Source organism: Liolophura sinensis, chromosome 12, assembly GCF_032854445.1.
Source record: "Liolophura sinensis isolate JHLJ2023 chromosome 12, CUHK_Ljap_v2, whole genome shotgun sequence".
NCBI classification, from domain to species: Eukaryota; Metazoa; Mollusca; class Polyplacophora; order Chitonida; family Chitonidae; genus Liolophura; species Liolophura sinensis.
The window spans coordinates 20789627-20813118 of record NC_088306.1 but is presented as its reverse complement, the minus strand read 5'-3'; the positions used below and the strand labels follow the sequence as shown (position 1 = coordinate 20813118).

The following is a 23492-nucleotide window of genomic DNA, read 5'->3' as shown; positions in this document are numbered from 1 at the left end:
CCATTCAAAACTTACAAATTGGTTGATTCCATAATGAAACTGGAAACTCATAAATAACTGTATTATTTATGACCTCTTTTAAGTAAGCCCATTGAAGTCATAATAATGTCTAACCTGCATATGTTCATGTCTTCACGATGTAGAAAAGTATCGTGAACCAACCTCTGTTGACCAACCCCTGCTAAAACACGCTGCAAATCCTTGTACGGAGATCTGGAAACCGCTAATCCACAATGACCAATGCGATGAAACCTATTAACCCTATCCCGAAACAGATTGTTGTTTCATATCTCAACTCATAGGCTTAGTATGAGTTGGGGATTCAGTGTATACCACAAATTATAGGACAGGTTCCGAGTGGAGGTCTCATACCGCTGGACCAACACAACAGTCTACAGCGCGGTGAAGCAGAGGGGCTTCCCTGTTTCTGTCTTCGGTCGATAAACATATATTTTTCGTGATGAATATACTTGTGCCTTGTACACTTTATCTCCGATATATACGTAGACCTGAATTTCGGACAAACAATGCACACCGGCTTCTCTACAAATTTACTTAATTTCGTGTTCAATGATCAACATCTTACTTCTGTGATGATCATGAATATGAATGAAGGCACACCTGCACTTCTAGCAGGGAAAATTTGTAGTCTTTCACGAAGGGTTTCAGCTTATAGAGTTTTCATTGGTCAACAGCGGTTATGATAATCACTACAGGTACCAGAAAACCGGGTGTCTTTTGACAGATCCTAAAACAATAACGTTTTAGGGCCAGTGGCCTTTTAGATGATGCGTACTTCGTTTAAAAGCGGTCTACATGAACAGTTATAACAAAACTCAAACTGAAGTGAATCGAACGAGAGGCCGGTTTCCACCGACTTATTGTGATCGTTCTAGCGACTCTCACGCTGTCATCGCTTCTCTGGTCTTGATCTCTTTTATATTGTGTTATCTTTTATATTGTGTCGGCATAAACCAGGTGATGGTGATGGTCATTGGTTCTTTTCCATGGCTCGTGATAGTTTATATAATGTATTGACAACTCAGCATTTGAGTAATCCTTGACCAGTGATGTCTAATAACCTACAATTTACATGGAGTTTCCCGGACTAATAAACCAAACATGATAAATATTGATTTCAACGTTTAATATCAGTCAAATGTGTGTGTCCGTGTACTTTACCCAGTGGGGTGAGATAATTCTAGTAAGAGTACACTGTGACTGAATGAGGTTGTAGTATCAGTATACTGTAAGTGAGTGGGATGTCATGTGTGTAATGTCACTATACTGTGAATGAGTGGGATGCTATCTCTGTTGTCAGTATACTATGACCGAGCAGTGTGTCACCTCTGAAATGTCAGGTATACTGTGACTGAACCAGGTGTCATGTTTGTAGTGTCAGCATACTCTGATAGAATATGGTGTCATGTCTGTAGTGTCAGTATACTGTGACCGAGTGAGGTGACAAATCTGTAATATCAGTATTCTGTGACTGAGTGGGGTGTCATGTCACTAGTGTCAGTATACTGTGACTGAGTGGGGTGTCTTGTCTTTAATGTCAGTATACTGTGACTAGGTAAGGTGACAGATCTGTAATATCAGTATTCTGTGACTGAGTGGGATGTTATGTTTAGTGTCAGTATACTCTGACTGAGTGAGACGTCTTTAGTGTCAGTGTACTGTGACTGAGTGGGATGTCAGCATACTGTGACTGCGTGTAATGTCAGCATACTGTGACTAAGTGGGATGTCAGCATACTGTGACTGAGTGGGATGTCAGCATACTGTGACTGAGTGGGATGTCAGCATACTGTGACTGAGTGGGATGTCAGCATACTGTGACTGAGTGTAATGTCAGCATACTGTGACTGAGTGGGATGTCAGCATACTGTGACTGAGTGGGATGTCAGCATACTGTGACTGAGTGGGATGTCAGCATACTGTGACTGAGTGGGATGTCAGCATACTGTGACTGAGTGGGATGTCAGCATACTGTGACTGAGTGGGATGTCAGCATACTGTGACTGAGTGGGATGTCAGCATACTGTGACTGCGTGTAATGTCAGTATGCTGTAGCTGAGTAGGGTATCATGTGTGTAATGTCAGTATGCTGGGAGTGAGTGGGGTGTCATGTTTGTAGCATCAATATGCTGGGAGTGAGTGGGGTGTCATGTCTGGTGTCAGTATACTGTGACTGAGTAGGGTGTCATATCTGTAGTGTCAGTATAATGTGACTGAATGGGACATGTCTAGTGTCAGTATACTGTGACTGAATGGGACACGTATCTTGTGCCAGTATACTGTGACTGAGTGGGGTGTCATGTGTGTAGTGTCAGTGTGAGTGGTCATGTATGATATTAATACTGAATTTAACACCCTAAAGACCTTCTAGCCTACACGCCAGAGGAAACATTCGTTAGATGACAACAATAATCGCTTAAAGCTCACGCCGGTCCGTTGTATAGATGGAGGAAACTAAAGTGCCTGGGGTAAATCACCATCATCTGGCAAGTTTCAGACGAACTATCTCATTCACTGAAAAGGAGTGAGTGAATGAGTGCTTGGGGTTTAACGTCGTTCTCAACAATTTTTCAGTCATATGACGACGAAGGAATCATTAGGGTGCATGTACGTGTAATGTGCCTCCTTGTTGCAGGACGGATTTCCACCGCTCTTTTATTTAGTGCTGCCTCACTGAGACGACTTACCGAAGGCAAGCAAGCCGCCCCGCCCGAGCCATTATACTGATACGGGTCAACTAGTCGTTGCACTATCTCCTTCATGCTGAACGCCAAGCGAGGAAGTTACAACTTCCTCTTTTAAAGTCTTAGGTGTAACTCGATCAGGGATTGATCCTGGATCTACCGGTCCCGAAGCGGACACTGAAAAGGACATTATGCCTGAAACAAAGTGTTGTCTAAGGTTTTATTTCTTAACTGTTCCATGATAAACCGAAAAACTCCAAACATCAAGATTTTGAATTAGCCAATGCTCCCCCACATAGTCATGTACAGGCACTCTGTATGGACTTGAGCTAGGTAAATACAGTTTTAGACACGGTCAGCCGTCATACGTCATATGTGGAGTTGTAATCAGACAAGTCAAACAGCAAAGCTTCGTACTTGTCCAATATTTTGCTTTCCAAAAATTCTTGAAAAGCCCTACAATATAAGTAATTATCTAGTGAATTATTTTCAAGTTTTCAAGTCAATTCACCCATATGTTTGTACCTTAGCACAATTTAACAGAACTAAAATAAAGAAAGAAAAAGCTCTTAAGTTTGTTTTTTTCTGGATTTTTTTATTTAAATATGAAAAAACAGTTCACAATATTTATTCATAAAAATATGTCAGATCTAACTTATAATGTCTTCATTCTTTTGACCCATGTAGTACACATTCTGAACTTGGCAAAGATTGACAAAAAGCAGAAAAGTAGACATAGAGAAAGATGGGCGTTGTTTTTTATGTAAAAATTTCTTTGTACTATAGGTATCCGCTGTGAGGGTTGCTGGTCACTATCGGCCCATATGTAACCAAGGGAAACCTAGATATCGTTTATAACCTCAAAATCATACCTCTGTGGAACTGGTGGCGAATAAAATTGATTAATACCATTACTGCCTTGAATGTTTGTACCACAGCAAGTGGTCTATATGGGTTCTATATTGTACAACCTGTCTATACCATAATGACCGCATCCAGGACAGATTTGACAACGACTATATTTGATATAGTTTGACATTTAAAATACGACAAATTGAAGTTTTAAATTTTGATTTAAATCAATAATCGGAGCTTTGTGGAATCTGCCTTTGCTGTTGGTCGATAAAGGCAATCACGGTATACTGAAATTAGCTGGCAGTGTTACCCTCGTGATAGTTCAACAGTTATATAGGAAACGGATGTATAAGACAATTTGTTTTCGCCCAGTGTTTTCGCTGATAAAGAACACACAACAATACAACTACAATATATCAGAAGAAAAGCAGGCTTAAAGCTAGTAGAGCCAAAAATGAGAGAAACACTACCGACGAGTATAGGCATACATCGAAAATTAAAAACAATAGATCTTGTTAACCCTATGAAGGGGTACAATAATTCAATCGTTTCTAATGCTACATTTGACATTAAAAAAAAGAAACATCCCTTTGAATAAATAGATTTCAAAAATCACATTCCAGATAAAAACACAGGCATATTGTGTTGCTGGATATACACGGTCCATCACCCATGGAAGCTGTTGGTGTGTGTTTGTATGTGTGTCTTCCGTTGCCAAAATCCTCGGTCTCTCAAATTCTCACAAAATCTCGCGCCACCAAATCTTTCTTTCGACAAGCGTAAATTTTATTTTTTTGATGATCTCACGTGTAGACACTTCTCAGCTTAACATTGCAGAATTTTGATCCACATCAATTTATTTGCCGTTTCTTTGTAAGTGTTCGATTAGAAATTAGACTACCAAGAGAGTACATGTAGGCCAGCAATGTGAGATGTCAGTCCAGGTACTATACATCTTCTAAAAATATTTTAATATTTCAGTAGCTGACACCACCAGTGTTAAGTCCCACTTCTGCAACTCTTAGGTCGCTGGCACTACGCAGTCTTTCATATCGATCGTATAAGACGAATAGGAGATCACCCGAGACAATGCGAGACTACAGAATGTCCATATAAGAAAAGGGGCCGTTTCGTAAAACTTTGCGTAAGTCGGTCCAAATCTCACGTGACCGGAAGTCTGCTTGCGTTGAGACTTCACCGTTTGAATTATTCCATTTATCTGTGATGGTTGCGATGCTCTGATGAATATATTAAAACAATGGTGTCTTTTGACATGAAATATTGTTCGTGGAAAGCATTGAGCCCATTAGATCTAACTTTTCCTCTGTACGATGTCGCCTTCGACGTCAATGCCGATTATCTGGGATTCGTCCGCGTTCAGTTTGATCTCACACCTGCCGATGTTATGGAGAGGGTCCTTCTTCTTCTTGCAGTCCTCTAGCACGACGTTTTTCGGATCGTCGTCCTCGGCTTGGATGATAATCCTTAAGGACGTGTCGTTTATGAACATATGCTGATGGACAACCTTGTACTCCTTATAGTCTGAAACAGCAAGACCAAAAATCTCATATTAAATTTTTCCGACTGCCTGTTCAAGATCAGTTCAAACCTGATTGATCAAAAGAGATTTTTTCGGGCTTATTTCGATCATGCCAGTTGCTTCTGACGTTTCTGTTTGCGTGGTGTATTATTTCATGTCAGTGTAAGGGTTATCCTGGACAAATTACGACCCATTGACAACATATCAAGTGCTGCCTCACAAGAACGCTATGCCGATGACAATAAACGTGACATCCTAGCAATTCATACGTATCGACACCGGATTGACCGATAAATTGCCAAGGCAAGGAAGTATCAAATCTGAGAGGGTTTAGTCTTTGGCAATCATGAAACACGTGCTGGACACCGAGGTCTACTGAGTATCAGGCTAATGACTATAACTGCACAGATCACTGAATAAGTTATGAATAATAGACATATTTATAATAACATGTACAAGTAGCTACTTATTAATGTATCAGACAAATGTGCAATTTATGTAACAAAGTGTGCTGCTTGTTATGCGTTCACATGTGCGCGTGTGCGTGTGTGTGTGTATGTGTGTGTGTGTGTGTGTGTGTATGTGTGTGTGTGTGTGTGTGTGTGTGTGTGTGTGTGTGTGTGTGTGTGTGTGTGTGTGTGTGTGTGTGTGTGTGTGTGTGTGTGTGTGTGTGTGTGTGTGAGTGTGTGCTCGCGAGCGATTGTGCCTCTTCCGTCTTGTTCTGATATGATACATGACTCATACCCGGTGCCTACCCTGGGCCATGAAGGATTCTGACGGGTGTATACAACTTCACCAGATCCAGGGGAAATATTTGCCTTGTTACATAACCCATAAGCATAATAAGGCAGATCTGTCTCCGAACAACTCGGTTGACCCTTGTTGAAGACAGCCGCAGACAGGCTTGTTAAACCAACCCTTGCAGTGGAGTATAAAGATGAACGGGGCAGGGCTGTACAAACCCTCCATCGGTAAACAAGAGACTGAAATGCCACGTTTTACCTTGTGTTTCTATTTTGGCAGCTGTCCGTAATTGCCGAGTGTCTATTTCTAGGGGGAAGGAAAACAAGTGAATTCGTTGTTTTCTTTCAGAGCAATCTTCCAAAATGTTAAGGTGTCTTATATTTTGAAGACAAAAAAAACACAATATGTTAGGCAAACTTCCCTCGACGGCTTTGGTGTTTTGCTCAGCTGTTTAATGACTGTTTCTGATAACCGGGTCATTGGCAACCCCTGCTGCTACCCTTTGGCGTCATGGCAACATTGTAAAAAAACTCAGTTATTTGCAGAATGTTGCCAGTTCACTACGGGACGCCGAAATTGCTTCAACGCCCACAACGTTTACTTATGGTTAACAAAGAAATTGACAACTCGTACAATGCGTGGGAGTAATGAGGCATACGTGAGGATGTGTTCAGAATAAAGAATGAATAAATGAACACAATAAAAGAAAAAACAATAACGAGCAAGGTTCGAATCCAATTGTTTCCAGTTTTTGCAGTCTTCGGTATGTGTCGGTGAGATAAGGTTGAAATATTGTCCAGGTGACGTAAACCCTAATCATTCATTTCAGGTGTTATTGTCAGTATTCAGGTGGCTAAAAGTTAAAGCTGCCCTTCTCCGGAAGTACAGCATCGGAGGTTTAATGGTTAGAGCGTCCGTCTCGAAGTCCGGGTCGGGTCATACCAAAGACTTTAAAATGATATTTGCTGCTGCTGCTTCGCTTGGCGCTTAGCACTGAGAGGTTAGAGTGAGGAAACAGGACTGGTTGGCCCGATGTCAATATAGTGTGACTGGGTGGGGTGTCGTGTCTGGTGTCTTCAGCATGATACCTCAGTGGCGGCATATCCACAAGCAGACACAGTATATGTACACAATAATGACTCCTCGTCGTCCTATGACTGAAAAATTGTTAAGTACAACGTTAAACCCCAAGCATTCATTCATTCATTCATTCATTCACGGGCGTATGCTTTCAGCATAGTAAAGATACATACAAATCTACTGACATTCCACTGCAGTGTTACTTTCCTTGCTGACGAAACTGTCAACTGACCCAATGTTTCAGATTGTACACCCTGCATATTCTGTCCCACGATTGGATAAATTCAATCACGTGGTTAATCAGCAGGCTGTGAAAGCGACGTCCACGTGTACCGTAAAACTCATTCACATCATCTGCTAGAATTTTAGCCAATCAAAAGTTTACTTTCACTTTGCTTATGTGTCGAGCAGAAGATAGAACTCTATGTGTCGTGTGAATGTGACGAAGCGAAAAAACAGTTTTGTTGTTTTGTTCATAATATTGATAAAACATTTATTGCCTTTGATCTACTCGAAACAGAAGTTTATATGCCTGAATGAGCAATATTGCATGGGTGATGCTAGAGGCAGAGGTCGGCCTTACTTCTGCAGGTCTGTAAAACTCTGTTTCAACTTCACAGAAAGGCCACATCTATGATACCAGCAAACATGTCCAACATCAGTCTCGCTACAAAGCGATACAAAATGATAATCTGCTGACGCATGGGACGACATATTGCATGGGATGACATATTGCATGGGATGACATATTCCAAGGTGACATATTGCATGGGGCGACATATTGCATGACACGACGTATTCCATGGGGACGTATTGCATGGGACGACATATTCCAAGGTTACATATTGCATGGCACGACGTATTCCATGGTGACATATTGCTTGGGGCGACATATTGCATGGGACGACATATTGCATGGGGCGACATATTCCAAGGTGACATATTGTATGGGACGACATATTCCAAGGTGACATATTGCATGGCACGACGTATGCCAAGGTGACATATTGCTTGAGGCGACATATTCCATGGTGACATATTGTTTGTGAATCAATTTGACTGTTTCTTGGCCAGTGTATCCAGTTTTGTCTATAATGGTGTGTAGTACCTTGGAAAAGTCTGATACGTTTATGAATCCAGTCTCACGTTTGATTAGGATGTTCATCCATCTTTCATATATTAGAAAAGAGTACAACATAGAGAGTGACAGAGAGGCAAAACGGAGTACAGCCTCCTCTCAGTTCACCTAAGTAGCTTTTTATTCTAACAGTTAATGTAAATGCTTAAATAGTAGTATTGATAATGAGTATACATCTCATACCTTACCCTCATTGACGCTCCTCACGCAATGGTTTATCAAGTTTAATTTCAAATGGGCATTTGACATTAAGAATAATATACTCTAACGGTGGCTTTAAGTTAAGTACACTAAAACACTTTGGCTACAAGCGCGTTAAAATATGATAAAAGGTTTATAGTACAGGGAGTAAAACGAGAGTAGCGACGGCAGTGTGATACTAGTAAATGATAAATGGTCGCACGTAACAGCTCAAATGCAGCCTTTTTTCAGTTTGCTTCAGTTAGAGTTATGTTCAACACACGTCAACATGGCTAAAACATTAACTTAACCTGGATATTGGATGCTTTAAGTGTTGCATGGACGTGACTGAAAGCCTTAGCGGGCCGCACTAATCTGACAAACTTTATCCGCCATATTATACTATCTGTATTGCTCCTAACACCAAGTTAATGTATCTCAACGCTATCAAAAATCATGTCCAGGTTAAAGTGAAAGTACCTGACTAATGTTTATGTATACTGAAAGACTACCATTCCAAATATCTTAAACCGGCATTAAAAGCTTAAACTCATACAGTAGGCCTAGTCTGTCATTTATACAGCTTAAGAGTAGCTTGCAGATGCACCGCCGGGGTATTTCTGGTTCAGGTCGTCGCCTCCGGAGGGGTTGTGCTGGTGATTTTAACCCCTGTTAAATGTTTAGAAAATTGCAATAGGATTTATGCTCAATTCTGACACAAATGCAAGTAAATCTAAGCCGCACTGAGGCTGACTCGGGCATGCGACTGTCGCCGGACTTTCTGCTTCAATCTTGTACTGGTGGCTTCGAAGATGTAAGCAGTGTTGATCTAATGATAGCGGACGTCAGACAAAGCACCTCGTCTTCTCATTCCCATAAACCTTCTGTGTCCCTAATGAATATTTCACTGACTCTGATATTCGTTATTTATCAACTGAATGCTGACTAAACGCTAACATGAACGACAAAAAATGTATTTGTATAACTTGAACAGCGTGCCTAAGTATGCCTAGGGTTTACTGGGGAGATGAATGCGGTTTTGGCCGATACAGAATGCTGCCGTCTGACACAATTTGTGATACCGTCGTTGAGTATTACACTGCTTGTAAATCAACTGATTTTACATCTGTGGTGGTTTGTAATTGATACAGATCTGTCGCACTTCACTGTGTGAAATGGCCTTTCATCTACGCGTAAATAAATCGTTGCAAGCGATCTCAAAATGATGTCTTATGAGGTAGCTGTGTGTTATCATATGTCATTTCATGGTGTGAATGGGTACGTCACAGCTTATGTCGCGCAACCTGATAGCACTGTATTTGATTGGATAAAACACTCAAGATAGCCTCCTCGATTCACACCAGCCATTTGTGCAGTATTGTCATTTGGTTCTATACGTTATTTGGTGAAATCTCTTTAAAAGAATAAAGTATGATACTTTTTAGACAGCTTGGCTACCCTGTTTTCGACTGAAATATGTTTTAGCCAGGTGCTGTCTTGTCCTTTAAAGTATATCCCCAAGCTATCATTTAGTGGTACATGTTATCACGGAGCCTTTATATGTCAGAACAACCTTTCTTATCTATTTATGCATCATGTTACTTCGTTTCACTCTTATCTCAATTGTCAAAATTACCTTTCCTCACTATGTGTGATCTTTTTCCACATACTAATATATCGTCACATTATCTTATATATTTTTCTATCAGCTAATCTACTGAAGTTTGATCAAGCGATCGGGTTTAGCAATCAGAGAAAATACGAATATGTCTTTGAGTAATATGTATGGCGGTGATTCACCTTTGAAATAAGAAAAAAAATCAGGAATACATTTGTCTCGTGCCGAATTACCATTGCCACCTATCTTGCTGTCGTCGCTGCTCTACCAGGCTTTGCTATGCAGAAGCCTTTTATATATGATACAACTTTGATACTCCCGATAATAGCAGATAGAATCAAGGCCTAATGCAAGATATATGGTGTAACAAAGAGATTATATGGGTCCGCTGGCACAAAGCTATAATCAGGTGTGGCCGTACAATTAAGTTTACAATTGATTGTAAAACTAAGTTGTGACGCTTGCACAAAGAAGCTGCCAGGGGATTGTAAATTTCTGAAGTTGAAATCTCCATCGAATGCCAAAATTGACTGGCCTCTGTAAATGGACAATGTACCGTCGAAGCAGTCGAAAAGCGCTAACCGTATACATAAGGCAAGTATTTGTACTAGGTGTTAATTTTGGGGCGATTGTATATATTTACAACATGGTCGACTGGATTGTAATTTCTGATTGTAAGTTACAACTATCGTAGCTTATAATCCATTGGTGCAATAAGTTGCTAAGGCTACGCTCGAGATCTTAGCGATTTACAATCAACTTAGGCTTACGATTCCTTTGTGTGAGCGCCACCTGGGGAGTAATCCACATCACAGGGTATTTTCAATCTTCATTCACTGCGACAATATCTGTGGAGTACGACAAGGTAGACCGCTCCTTCGAGTATTATTTTCTTTTCCCTGGTGAGACGGTAGATACATATTCCAACAAGGGACACTATTATACTGACGTCGATAGTGATTGTGACACTTTAGCTTCATGTTAATTTAAATTAAAAACAATGACAAAGTATTCCTTCTTATTCTTACTCACCTGACTTAGCACTTTCTGGAATTACCTCCCATTTGGCTTCGTTAAGTTTGTCGAGTAAATCCGCCATTGTGAACTTCTAAGATCTAAAAATAAGAAAAAAAAACATCATGAAACGTAAGACAGTATTAAAGAATACAACCTTCGTCTTTAAATGAAAGTAGATAGTGTGTAAACAAATGTTATTCTGGTACTCGGATTTGTCTTCTGATTCTAACTTTATCGGAAATGGAACTCGGTTGACCTGTCAATAAATTTCGTTACAATCAGACAGTTCAAGACACACGTGAGGAACACTATTTAACAGATGTTAGAAACTACAGAATTCAGAACAGACTCGGCTGTTAAAGAGTCATAAGAACTCGAAAATTTTGAATTACCGGTACAAGAAAGAGACTCACGCTAGGGCTGTTTGTTCAGAGCTTCGACTAACCTAGCCTATGTTAGCCGTCCTCTCTCAGCAGAGTGCTATAACTTGTGAGAGTGGAAGAGTGAAGAACAAAGCCTGCTACAAGACAGAGAAGTCAGACCACATGGGCTAAGATGAGCCTTGGATCAGGTTTCTCTCTACGAGCTACTTGACAGGCAATCGAGAGGGAAAAAAAGTGAAAGAAAAATCGGTGGAGCGAAAGCGAAGCCAAAAGGCGAATGAGGCTTGAATTAGCAGCCCAGGTCTCTGCGTGTCGCTGGTTTCTTTTCGAAGGCCGAGGAATTTTTGTAGTAATGCCGTTGGCATCTCACACCGTACGTACCCCGAGAGTGAGCGAGGGGGATTGTGTTAGAATGGAGATGTACCCCTGGCCGGGTAGGCAAGGACTGAGCTGTATTTTGAGCTGGAAGGATACTAAAATCGTGTCGAGGGCAATAGATGGAATGGACGAACCTACACCAGATGAATTAGAGAAGTCGTTCAAACATATGGTTCCCTATACGCTGCGAGGAAATGTTTTCTATGCTGAAAGCTTTCATTGTCTTGTCTGTTTTCTGCCTTCCAGACAACGCCCTGAAATACATTGTTCGAGACAAGCGAAGCTTTTTGTGTATCGGTGGAAGTAATCAAGAGACACCCTCAAAGCACTCAAATCTGTACAAATACTCCACGACAGTTGCCAACAGCTACTCACGATTTAGTGCATACAGTATTTATTGAACTCGATGCTATATTATGCCTTGTTACTCCAGACATTGAGAAATGATATCTAGTTTAAATATTATAAATGTAAAATTCAAACTTTAGCAGCTGCTATAAATATATACAGTGTAGGTATCTCATTACATTAGATTATCGATTTCTACCCGGTTACCTATCTTACTAATGTTTAAAGCACTCAGATTTGTACAAATGCTCCACGACAGTTGCTAACATGTACGTAAGATACAGGGCATACAGCAGTATTTGTTAAACTCGATTCTATACTGTGCTTTCTTATTCCAGTCATTAAAGACCAACAGTAATAGCACAGTTGGTAGAGCGTCCTCTTCGGGAGCGGTAGATCCTGGGTCGGGTCACACCTAAGACTTTAAAAAAGGAAGTTGTAGCTTCCTGACTTAGCGTTCAGAGTTAAGGGGATAGTGCAACTACTTGTTGACCCGTATCAGTATAATGCCTCGAGTGGGGCGGCTTACTTGCCTTCGGTAAGTCGTCTCAGTGAAGCAGCAGTAGATAAAAGAGTGGTGGTCCCGCTACGAGGAGGCACATTACACTTTCATGCACTCTAAAGGCTCCTTCGTCGTCATATGACTGAGAAATTGTTAAGTACGACGTTAAACCCTAAGCACTCACGCGCATTGTGAGCTTAAGTTATTTTTAAAAAGTTTATGTTTAGGGGAATGATAAACCCCTGTATGCCTAGCGTGAGTTGATCAACTTAAAAAAGCATAAATTCAATTTTACACTTGTCTTCTGTGTCGTGGTGATTTCACAAGATACAGTATGACCTAGTTTGCATTCAAGATGTATGTCTTTATTTGATTGTTGCTTAAAGCCATATTCAAGAATCACAGCTATGGAATCTACAATGGGGTACTTGTGTCAAGTTGCAATCGAGTCAATACGATATGGCGCCCAATGGAAACGTTTCAAAGTAAGCAAATTTTGCCCAAACGTGAAAGTAAAAAACAAACCAACTAAAAACAAGTGACATGTAATACATCCTGCTGACACGTGGATAAATATCAACAAGTAATGGTTTTAGTTAGAAAAGCACAGCTGTCATTGATTGTTTTAATTTCCATATCTACAATGCTCAGCGTGCACCACATGTGCACTGCCGTCGCACCAAGATTCAAATCAGCTCATTTCCATGCACACATGTGCAAACATACATGCTTGTGCCCGTAATATGAAACCTTCGATTATAAAGTCTGCTCAACTCAATCTACAGAACACGTAATCCTCTACCACTCCCCCCTCCTCCTTTTTTGTATGGCCCTTTTTTATTGCCCCTTTTCTGTATGACTCTGGCCTGTTCCAACGTTGTGAAAACATGCTGTTATAAGAAGCACAGAATTGGCGGACTGATATGTTATCACTCTAGGTAATCAGACAAAATTCTGCTGCCACCGCCCGTAAAATTAGTCCAGCACGTGCGGAAATCAGCGTGAATCTGCTGGAAACTGCGTCCAACCGCACTCTGTTATTCAATGGGGCTTTGATCATTGCCTACGTAATGAGCAAACCAGCTGACAGGGGGCGTGAATCATTGCAGCATTTTTGTCATGGGTTACAACACGGGCGTATGGTAACCAATTGACCGTCCAGTCTGTAGGTCATAGATGAATTTTGGAATTTCTAGGAAGTCTAAATTTGGCCTAAGTTTAAATGTAAACGGAACGAAAGGAATGTCGTCTGTTCTATAGGGCCTAAATGACAAAATCATTTTAGTTCAAATCAGAAGATTTTGGACTTGTTGGAAAAAGTTGAATTGCAGTTGCTACGTGAGAAAAGCGTTCTGCTTCTATTTACACCGGTCTACATAAATGCATGTAAAGATCCAATCCCAGACTGCACCGTTCAAGGTTATTCCGAGGAATAGACATTATTCATTCATCCAAATTATAAAATATAAAGTAACCTTTTTATGGTCACAAAAATTGTTCCCTGTGCTAGTAGTTCACTCAAAATTTAAGCTGTTGGTTTTATAATTTTTTTCTATAATTTCAACACAAAGACTCTATTAGACAGACAGGATATTACACTCCAGCATCACTGAGACATATTAGCAGAGTGGTGAGGCTGACTGCTTGTGATTTGTGAGGTCTGGCTGAATGAGTGAAATATTTTCACCGTCTTGATCGGCCGTGTAACTAACGTTTTGCGCACAGAAAGGACGAGTCGAATGACACCAAAAGGCTGACCTCCTTAAGAATGTTTATGGGTGGTTTATACGTTCATTGAACTATTCTGTCTCAACAATACATTGCAGGGAACCTCTGTGGCCAATGGAGTTAGCACAGCGCAATAACCCTGGAGCATCCCACCAATGCAATGTAAGTGGGAAGGTCTTGCGGCAACCTGGGGATGGTCTTGGGTTTCCCCCGAGCTCTGTCTAGTTTCCTCCCACCATAATGATGACCGCCGTCGTATAAGTGAAATATTCTTGAGTGTGGCTTGAAGCACAAATCAAATAATAAATAACTGCGTAAGTAAAGAATAGTTTACGTAATTGGTTTACAAACGAAATAAATTCATTCAGCTTTTTTATCAGACCACACCTTGCTTATCAAGGAACAGTTTTACATACCAGGGTCCGGTTGTCCACAATGGGTTCAAGACTCAATACCAGATTTAACTTTAAGCAAAGCCGTCCAATTTTGTGCTTAGCCTAAAAAAAACTTGTGTACCAGTACATTAAATGTGAACTAAAACTGCTGCTGTTATGCTTTGCCTTTGGACAACTGCATTGGCTGCTGAGTTTGGTTAAAATTTTGAATATAAAATATGACCTAATACCAATATTAGCTAATACACTTTAGAACAACTGGGCCCTAGTTTATGAATGAACTATGTTCATTCAGCTAGACTATATCTCAACTATATCTTGCTAAAGCCAAGAATGGTTTGCGCAACAGGCATTCTCATATCCCCTATGTTTTAACAAGTAGCGTGATATTCGATATCCTAAAAATAGACAGGTTAAAAATACAACGCTGTACAGAGCATTGGCTAATTAGAAACAGGCTAATTGTACGTATAAGAGTTTTTCATAGATCCACACAGGTGTTGTTTACTCCGTTTTGCCACGGTGTACTGTCTTATATGTCTATATGTCTAATTGTAGTAAACCCATTCCTGAAACCATTTGGGTCCACTACATGAAGCTTGAAAAGAGAATAACTATCGTCAACCCATTCCTTGAAATTTTTAGGTCCACCACATGAAGCTTGAAAAGAGAAGGACTATTGTTCACCCATTTCTGAAACCATTTGGGCCCAGCACATTAAGCTTGAAAAGAGAAGAACTATTGTCAATTCATTTCTGAAACCTTTCGGGTCCACCACATGAAGCTTGAAAAGAGAAGAACTATTGTCAACTCATTCCTGAAACCTGTCTGGTCCACTACATGAAGCTTGAAAAGAGAAGAACCATATGTATTGTTAACACATTCCTGAAACCATTCAGGAATGAGAATCATTTATGGTACTATCAAATTTGAAACATGAAATCATTCCTTCCAAAGCCTCTTTGCACAAAAAATGGACGATTTAAGTTTAAAGAAAACTTTCATTTCCGTAACAATTCTCAGCGATCATTCCCGTACAAAGTTCCCATAACGGTCGAAATCATTTTGTACGGCACACAAAATACAAATCGTAACGTAATTGTTTGTTAACAGATTTTGTCCTGAGTATGTAAGTGAGGTAATTGTTCACAAAATCGTACACGTAGGGTAGACAACTTCAGTAGTTCCAACGTATAAAAGAAGCCCAAAAATCGGTAATGAATGGATCTGTTTGGCCGGAAAACCCCGAAGATGACCGAGCGTGGTTTGAGTCTTTCCAGTGAGACCGCTCGATCCGGCGAACACTTTGGCCTTTGGTGAGAGGAATGCTGATAGGCCGAGTGAGTGAAGCTGTTGGCAGGACGGCGTCATGAAGGAACGCACGTGTCTTAGAGGCATACAAGTAAACGTGCATAGAGAAGGAGATAGAGAGTAGAAACCAGACGAACGTCGCTGGCAATAACTTCAAAATCCCCGTTAGATAAACCAGGCCGTTGATGAGGCTATTAGCGAGCCGCGTGTCCCCCGCTGATTGACATATACCATGATAAATGGTATAAATGGGTTTCACTGGGAAAAAAATTGCTCGGCATAATTAGGTTATGGAATTTTCATCAAGTTAAAGCTATCGCGGTTGACATGTTCCGTCTTTCTAAGCTGAGGGAAAGCATTAATAACTTATGCACCCAGTAAATCACTTACTGCTTTATAACGATGTATTTATCTGTATAGTTTGAATAGGGCCTACATCCACACGAAGAACCGATTCTACTCATACGTACTTTATTTATTCGTTAATTCCAAAAATTTTGTCAGGAATTATTACATTGAAATCAAAATTAGATCTGACAAGAAGCCCAAAATATATTTCCTTTATTACTTTCAAAATAAGAATAATGTGCATTTGTCTTCTCAAACAGTTAAAAATAAGAGTAATTGTTGCCTTCTTTAAATTCCATAAAAACCGATGTATATCTTTCAAATAGATTTGATTCCTTTCACCGCTCAAAGAAATATAACATATGTGCTCGAAAGTGTGTTAAAAATAGCTAATCTCCAGGGGGATTTATGTCAGATAGGTACAGATGTCATTTTAGAAAGTGGATTAAGTAACAGTATTATCGTTAATAGGGATTACTCGGTTTGGATCATGTGTAATCCCTATTAACGATAATACTGGATTTATGTCAACCCACTGATACTGAAAGCAACTGTTGTGCTGTCATGGAACTAGGCTTCAAAGAATAACACCCATCCATATCTCAAACTTGGTTCAATGAACCAGATAACAGCCTAGCTTGGAGGCCAACCACTTGGAATTCCAACAAGCTGTTCTCTTTAGACAAACGAGTTTCCAATAATACTTTGAAACCGAGGTCAGTGAGTTTTAGGCTTCCCAAAATATCTACATGTAGTGTTGGAACTCCAAAGCTCCTCAGGTCGTATGCACATTTTATTGTCTGAGAGGCTGTGATCAGTGCAGAATCATTAACATTCCGACCCGTCGTGACCTTAGCTCACCTATCATCTACAGGTGTTTGCAGGTGCGCACTGACCTGGAATAACACGTATGTGGCGATTCTGCGCAGATCAGTCCATCTCCCGGCGTTCATCACGTCCAGGTTTTTCTTACCTATCATAAAGTCATCCTTGAATTTAAGCCTTATTCGAAATAGTTTCTGTGAAAATCGATGTTACTAATATTAATTACTCCTTGATTATCGATTGTCGGTTTCAGACATGGTTGAAAATACCGTAAAAACATTGAATCGTTGTCAGAGTTGTCCATTTGCCTCAGGCGTCTTGCGAACCAATGTTTTAACAAAATTTATAAAGTAATAGTTGCTTTTAACATCCATAATATAGTGTTAATTCATTGTATGATTAAGTAGAGTTAGAAACTGTGCTCAAATATATTACATTTATAATAAAGAAACCGAAGTTCCATGAATAAAATATACCGGCCTGCGGCGAGAAACTGACAACTATCACATAGGTAACCCACAGGCTTCACCGGCCGAGCGAGCTCAATGTGAACAAAATACTGGTGGGAAACTGACAATTATCACATAGGAAACCCACAGGCTTCACCGGCCGAGCGAGCTCAATGTGAACAAAATACTGGTGGGAAACTGACAATTATCACAAAGGTAACGCACAGGCTTCACCAGCCGAGCGAGCTCAATGTGAACAAAATACTGGTGGGAAACTGACAATTATCACATAGGTAACGCACAGGCTTCACCATCCGAGCGAGCTCAATGTGAACAAAATACTGGTGGGAAACTGACAATTATCACATAGGTAACGCACTGGCTTCACCAGCCGAGCGAGCTCAGTGTGAACAAAATACTGGTGGGAAACTGACAATTATCCCATAGGTAACGCACAGGCTTCACCAGCCGAGCGAGCTCAGTGTGAACAAAATACTGGTGGGAAACTGACAATTATCACATAGGTAACGCACTGGCTTCACCAGCCGAGCGAGCTCAATGTGAACAAAATACTGGTGGGAAAGCGACAATTTTCACATAGGTAACGCACTGGTTTCACCAGCCCAGCGAGCTCAATGTGAACAAAATACTGGTGGGAAACTGACAATTATCACATAGGTAACGCACAGGCTTCACCAGCCGAGCGAGCTCAATGTGAACAAAATACTGGTGGGAAAGTGACAATTTTCACATAGGTAACGCACAGGCTTCACCATCCGAGCGAGCTCAATGTGAACAAAATACTGGTGGGAAACTGACAATTATCACATAGGTAACGCACTGGCTTCACCAGCCGAGCGAGCTCAATGTGAACAAAATACTGGTGGGAAACTGACAATTATCCCATAGGTAACGCACAGGCTTCACCAGCCGAGCGAGCTCAGTGTGAACAAAATACTGGTGGGAAACTGACAATTATCACATAGGTAACGCACTGGCTTCACCAGCCGAGCGAGCTCAATGTGAACAAAATACTGGTGGGAAAGCGACAATTTTCACATAGGTAACGCACTGGTTTCACCAGCCCAGCGAGCTCAATGTGAACAAAATACTGGTGGGAAACTGACAATTATCACATAGGTAACGCACTGGTCTCACCAGCCCAGCGAGCTCAATGTGAACAAAATACTGGTGGGAAACTGACAATTATCACATAGGTAACGCACTGGTCTCACCAGCCCAGCGAGCTCAATGTGAACAAAATACTGGTGGGAAAGTGACAATTATCACATAGGTAACGCACTGGTCTCACCAGCCGAGCGAGCTCAATGTGAACAAAATACTGGTGGGAAACTGACAATTATCACATAGGTAACGCACTGGCTTCACCATCCAAGCGAGCTCAGTGTGTACAAAATATTGGTGGAAAACAACTTTTTTGTTTTCAGAAAAATTCCTGTAAACCCCATGGAAAGTACTGAGAAAAGGAGTGGACAGAATTCAATGGGGATTGCTGAACATCAGGGGCTACTTTTACACAAATACGTGAATCAAATCTTTCTTAACTTAGTTTCCTAAATTGCTTTGTTTGGGTTAAAGTTCAGTAGAGCGACATGATTCGAGCAGAAGTGCTAGAAAGTTTCTTAAAAATTCATCATAGTTGTGCCCTTGTTAAAGGATTGTTAATGGATCTATACAATGCAGATTTACCTTCCATCAACCGTTGTTGTTGTTGTAAAATTAATTAACTTCATATATTAGTCAGAGTACATTGTAAAAATACAAGAGTCTAAAAGATATGTTGTCTTTTTTTCTCTCTCTCATATTCATCAGAAATCCACACAATAGTTGAAATAGAGCTAATGTTACCTAAGATTACGAATAAAATCAAGCTGTACGCCAAAGTTATAAAGAGGGCGTGACATTTACATCTGAACTCCAGTCAAAAGCTGTAACGTTAGACAATAGCCGAAATAGCTTTTTGTAGCACAATTGTTTTTCAAACCAGGACCCCTGCCCTTTGGCTCAGCGTGAATCATAAGCCGAGAATGTCACAAACATCGCTGACAAAAGGGTAAAACAAGAATGCATAACATATTCTCAGAGCGCTTAGCAGGTTTTCCGTCAGAACTCCGAAAATCTTACATCCCACGCGAGCTGCTATTCGACTTTGCGGGAATTTTACGATCTTTTGATGAAGCAAGGACATCATAACTAAGGTCGAGTACATGTCAGTCCTGTTGAGACTGTAAATTCCATCTTAAACAAATATCTGTATTGTTTTCGGACGTTACATTGCAACGATACACCTTGAGAAAAAATGGACAGCTCCTTCAGCGCATATCTCCATGGTAACCATGACCGATTTCATATGTTCGTATCACGTTTCACGACGAGATTCTCGCGATAACTTAGTCCAATAAGCATTATAGTTTTATGTTGTTACACAGGTGAGATGTCCTTAAAGAAATTTTCGGCTCCATTTAATGGAAACACGCGAGTCGATTTATGTACATGTATCTACATGCTTTCTCATGAGTTGAACAAGGTATATACGCCAGCTCTAATCATTACTCATCGACGGCTTCGGACTGAATGTCAGTCCTGGACATTAACAATATCGCTGGTGGGAAAATATGCGCTGTTCACGAAACTATCCATATATCAGGCTACAACTGCACAAGTCGGCCTCGTGCAAACCAACGCTTATACTCTTCCCTTCCAGGATGGCATAAACGCTTTCTCCAGCCTTGTAAACATTTTCATTTCCGATGAATACAGCCGTCGGTATAAGACACCACTGTTTACCATGTCATTTCCTTCACAAATTGCATCTGGAGAGTTACGTAATAACAACACCAGAAAATGTGAAACGCGAAATTCCATGACCGGAAATAAGATTGTGGAGATTTTATTCTACTCCCGACGGATGATAGTAAAACCATAACCCAAACAAACATACGACCAGGACTGTGATGTGGAAAATTGATTTCTGTGTTATGAAAATAAAACTCTCGACGGTCTACGAACTGACAGGCAAAGACTTTCATACAATCTTCTGTTGTATGCGAATAATAAACAACCAGGAAATTTCAATTAATTTATGCAGATCATATATCACGAGGGTTTCAAACTGAGAAAACGCCACTTTTTGACTGAAGACTGTCAAAACTAGCAGCAAACGGCACTGAATTTCCTTATTCACCGAACGTCTAAGGCCCGGCGCTAATGCCTGGAACGCATCCTGAACTGTGAACTGTGCCTGAACTGTGAAAATGCTCGGAAATCCAATAGGGCAGGCCTTCAGTAGTGGCCTCGATATATGTGACTGATGATGAGGTATGCATTAAGCCGTCCAATCATGGGAATGTTCCACAGACAGTTGTATACTGAGCAATAAATACATCGCCGCGATATCACGCGTTGGGGGCAGAATGTGTTTTATAAAGAAATAAACAGAAGTCCGTTGGCATTTCTGGGATTCGAGTTCTGTGTTTTTGGCTGCAGCTTCTTTTTTGTGTCATTTTTTTGCCTGGATTTATCAAAGTGCTTAGCTGCAATAGCATTCAGAAAAAAATGTGATCAGGTAACGATGATACACAATTGGGGTATTTCGGTCTCTACGCTGTCTGTAAAAGCAGCCACTGTAATGTATACGGTTAATATTTCATACGTGAACAGGCTATGTCACGTGAAAACTGGCCGAGATGAAAGCGTATGCATGAGGAACCAACCAAGTCCTAGCTGCTACTATGCTGATAGAAAAACAATGGCTCAAGGCCTACAAAACTTTCAAAAAGGCAATACATATCTGAAAGACAGAAATAAGTTTATAAAACATAACTATCGTACATTTAAATGTACCTAACCTATGCAGGCAATGCCTATACTCCGCCTATCGTATCTGTAGGTCTAATTTGTCTTTCTGATAAGGCTGAAAACTGCAAATTGTGGTTCTGTTACGTAACGCCGACCCTATTTGGCACACAGCAGGATTATTGAAGTTCACGAGTAGTATTTCAGAACGCGCTCTCAGGATACAGTTTGCAAATAAATTATTTCGCGACTGTCATACTCCTTACAGCGTATGTGCCGCTCACTATGCTTGCTTTTCATCACTGCCGTCACCAGACAAGTTTGACCTTTGGTGTCTGTGCGACGCACGGAATCTTTTATTCCTAGCTTCACTATTTAATCAGCATTCATCCATAAAATTGTTTCAGGGGACGGATATAGTCATATTGTGCACACTTTAGATAAAGAGTATGCATGTGTATACAGTGATGCATAGTGAACGCAGAGAGCGGCGCATGCGCTGTAAGGAGCATGCGCCACTTCCACAGCACTGACACGTAAATATCTCAATATGTAACGGACAATACACCCTATGCGCAAAAATGTCCTTTTCTGACAATGATAATTTGGATGGTTCTGGTTTTCGGATGAGTGCACACACTTGAACCACCCATCCGACCTCCCCAGCCCTTATGTTTACTATACTCTTGGTTCACATGCTATACCGGCTTTTCTTTGGACAGCTTTACTTGTATTCAGGTGTTGGCAATAGTTAGTTATATGCCCGGGGGGTCGCCGGTAATTGGTCGACAAAACATCTCCATCGCTGTATGGCTCCTGTATTTATTTTGTATTACTTTCAGAGGTGTTCCCTCATGGATCAACACGGACAAATGCCAACCGCAAGACGATCGTGTAAAATGCATTATAGTTCCGTCCATTTTGGCTTTCCACTTGGCATTTTCCGTTAAGATAAGAACAGAGACAGTTGTCCGCGGTTCCTTGAGATCTAAATTAGCCCATGTCTATTGGGTCTGTTTGTTTACACTCGGCTGGATAACGAATCGCCATTTTCCAATTGCTATTAACTTATACGCCGCGAGATTCCAATGAAATAACTTTGCTCCGCGTAAAATGTTAGGCATGCTTACCTGAACAGGTGTGATTTGCGTCAGGAGACGCAGCGATACAAAGTACGTAACTGGTGGATAAATGTGAATGTCACGTTTCACATTTGCATAACACGCGTCGTCCATCCGATTATTTTTACTAAAATGACTTTCCAAAGGAACCCTTTGCAAGAGCATTCCTCCCAATAGATTTATATGTAATAAATGAGACATGTGTTTGTAATTTCACTAAGGATCCGTCCTAATTTGCTAACACTAACTTGAACCATTCTTTCCAAGATGGCGTACACCGGGTTTGAACCGGTGGCCGCCATCTTGGAATTACAACGGTCTTTCTAACGGTTTACCCTATTGACGTTTCAAACTCGTGCTATATTTATAGGTGTTGACAGGTCGTCATCTGGCAGAGACAACTTGAGAAGGATTCGATTAGGTTGTTAGTCTTTGTTTCTACCCTCCAGAATCGGCAGGAATCTCTGGCCGGAATACAAGATCGTTGAAGACGTAAAGATACTGATTGATCGTAACACCTATCCCCATTCTTCAGGAGCAGAAAACTGGGAAAACAGCCAAATTCCTGTTTCCCTCGGCGTTGCATGTATAACTTATGTTAACGCTGAGGTCGAGGAATTGCAATTCTAACCCATTTGTTACATCACCAAAGAAACATGATGGCTTTGAAATACACGTAGTTATCTTGTCTTCTCCGGACAGAACTATTTACGCATGGTACAGAAAACATGTTTATCTGGCATTAAAAGGAGAACTGATTTATCCCTGTCTATAAATCTTGAGTTTACCGGCTAAAAGGCCTCAATTAGGTCAGAAGATTGTGTTGCATAATGGTCTGAGTTCGTAGCGAGGTAGCAAGGGAGATGATCATTATAACACTTTAATCGCGACGAAGTAACACTGAAGTGATACTGATTGAAACAACCAGGCCAGTGTGTTTTCTGATAGTTCAACATTAAAAAAAAAGCAGCTAGGGCTAAAATTTAAGGTAACTTTCGCTATGCTTCGTGAT

The 23492-nt window shown here is 40.7% G+C and overlaps 1 protein-coding gene across 3 annotated transcripts in view; it reads right to left on the bottom strand.

The window, feature by feature from the left end:
• Positions 1-3278: 3278 nt before the first annotated feature.
• Positions 3279-23492, bottom strand: part of LOC135479890 (uncharacterized) — a 192754-nt gene continuing 172540 nt past the window's right edge. Inside the window, exons 2-4 of one of the 3 annotated variants that reach the window (XM_064759796.1) lie at positions 11290-11332; positions 10892-10974; positions 3279-5101 (exon numbers count right to left, since the gene is read on the bottom strand). In XM_064759796.1, coding sequence (XP_064615866.1) covers positions 4872-5101; positions 10892-10958 — 297 coding nt within the window. In that variant the 5' untranslated portion in view covers positions 10959-10974; positions 11290-11332 and the 3' untranslated portion in view covers positions 3279-4871. Of the gene's footprint in view, positions 5102-10891; positions 10975-11289; positions 11447-23492 lie in introns of those variants that run through there. The other 2 variants (XM_064759795.1, XM_064759797.1) reach the window with 2 other exon arrangements.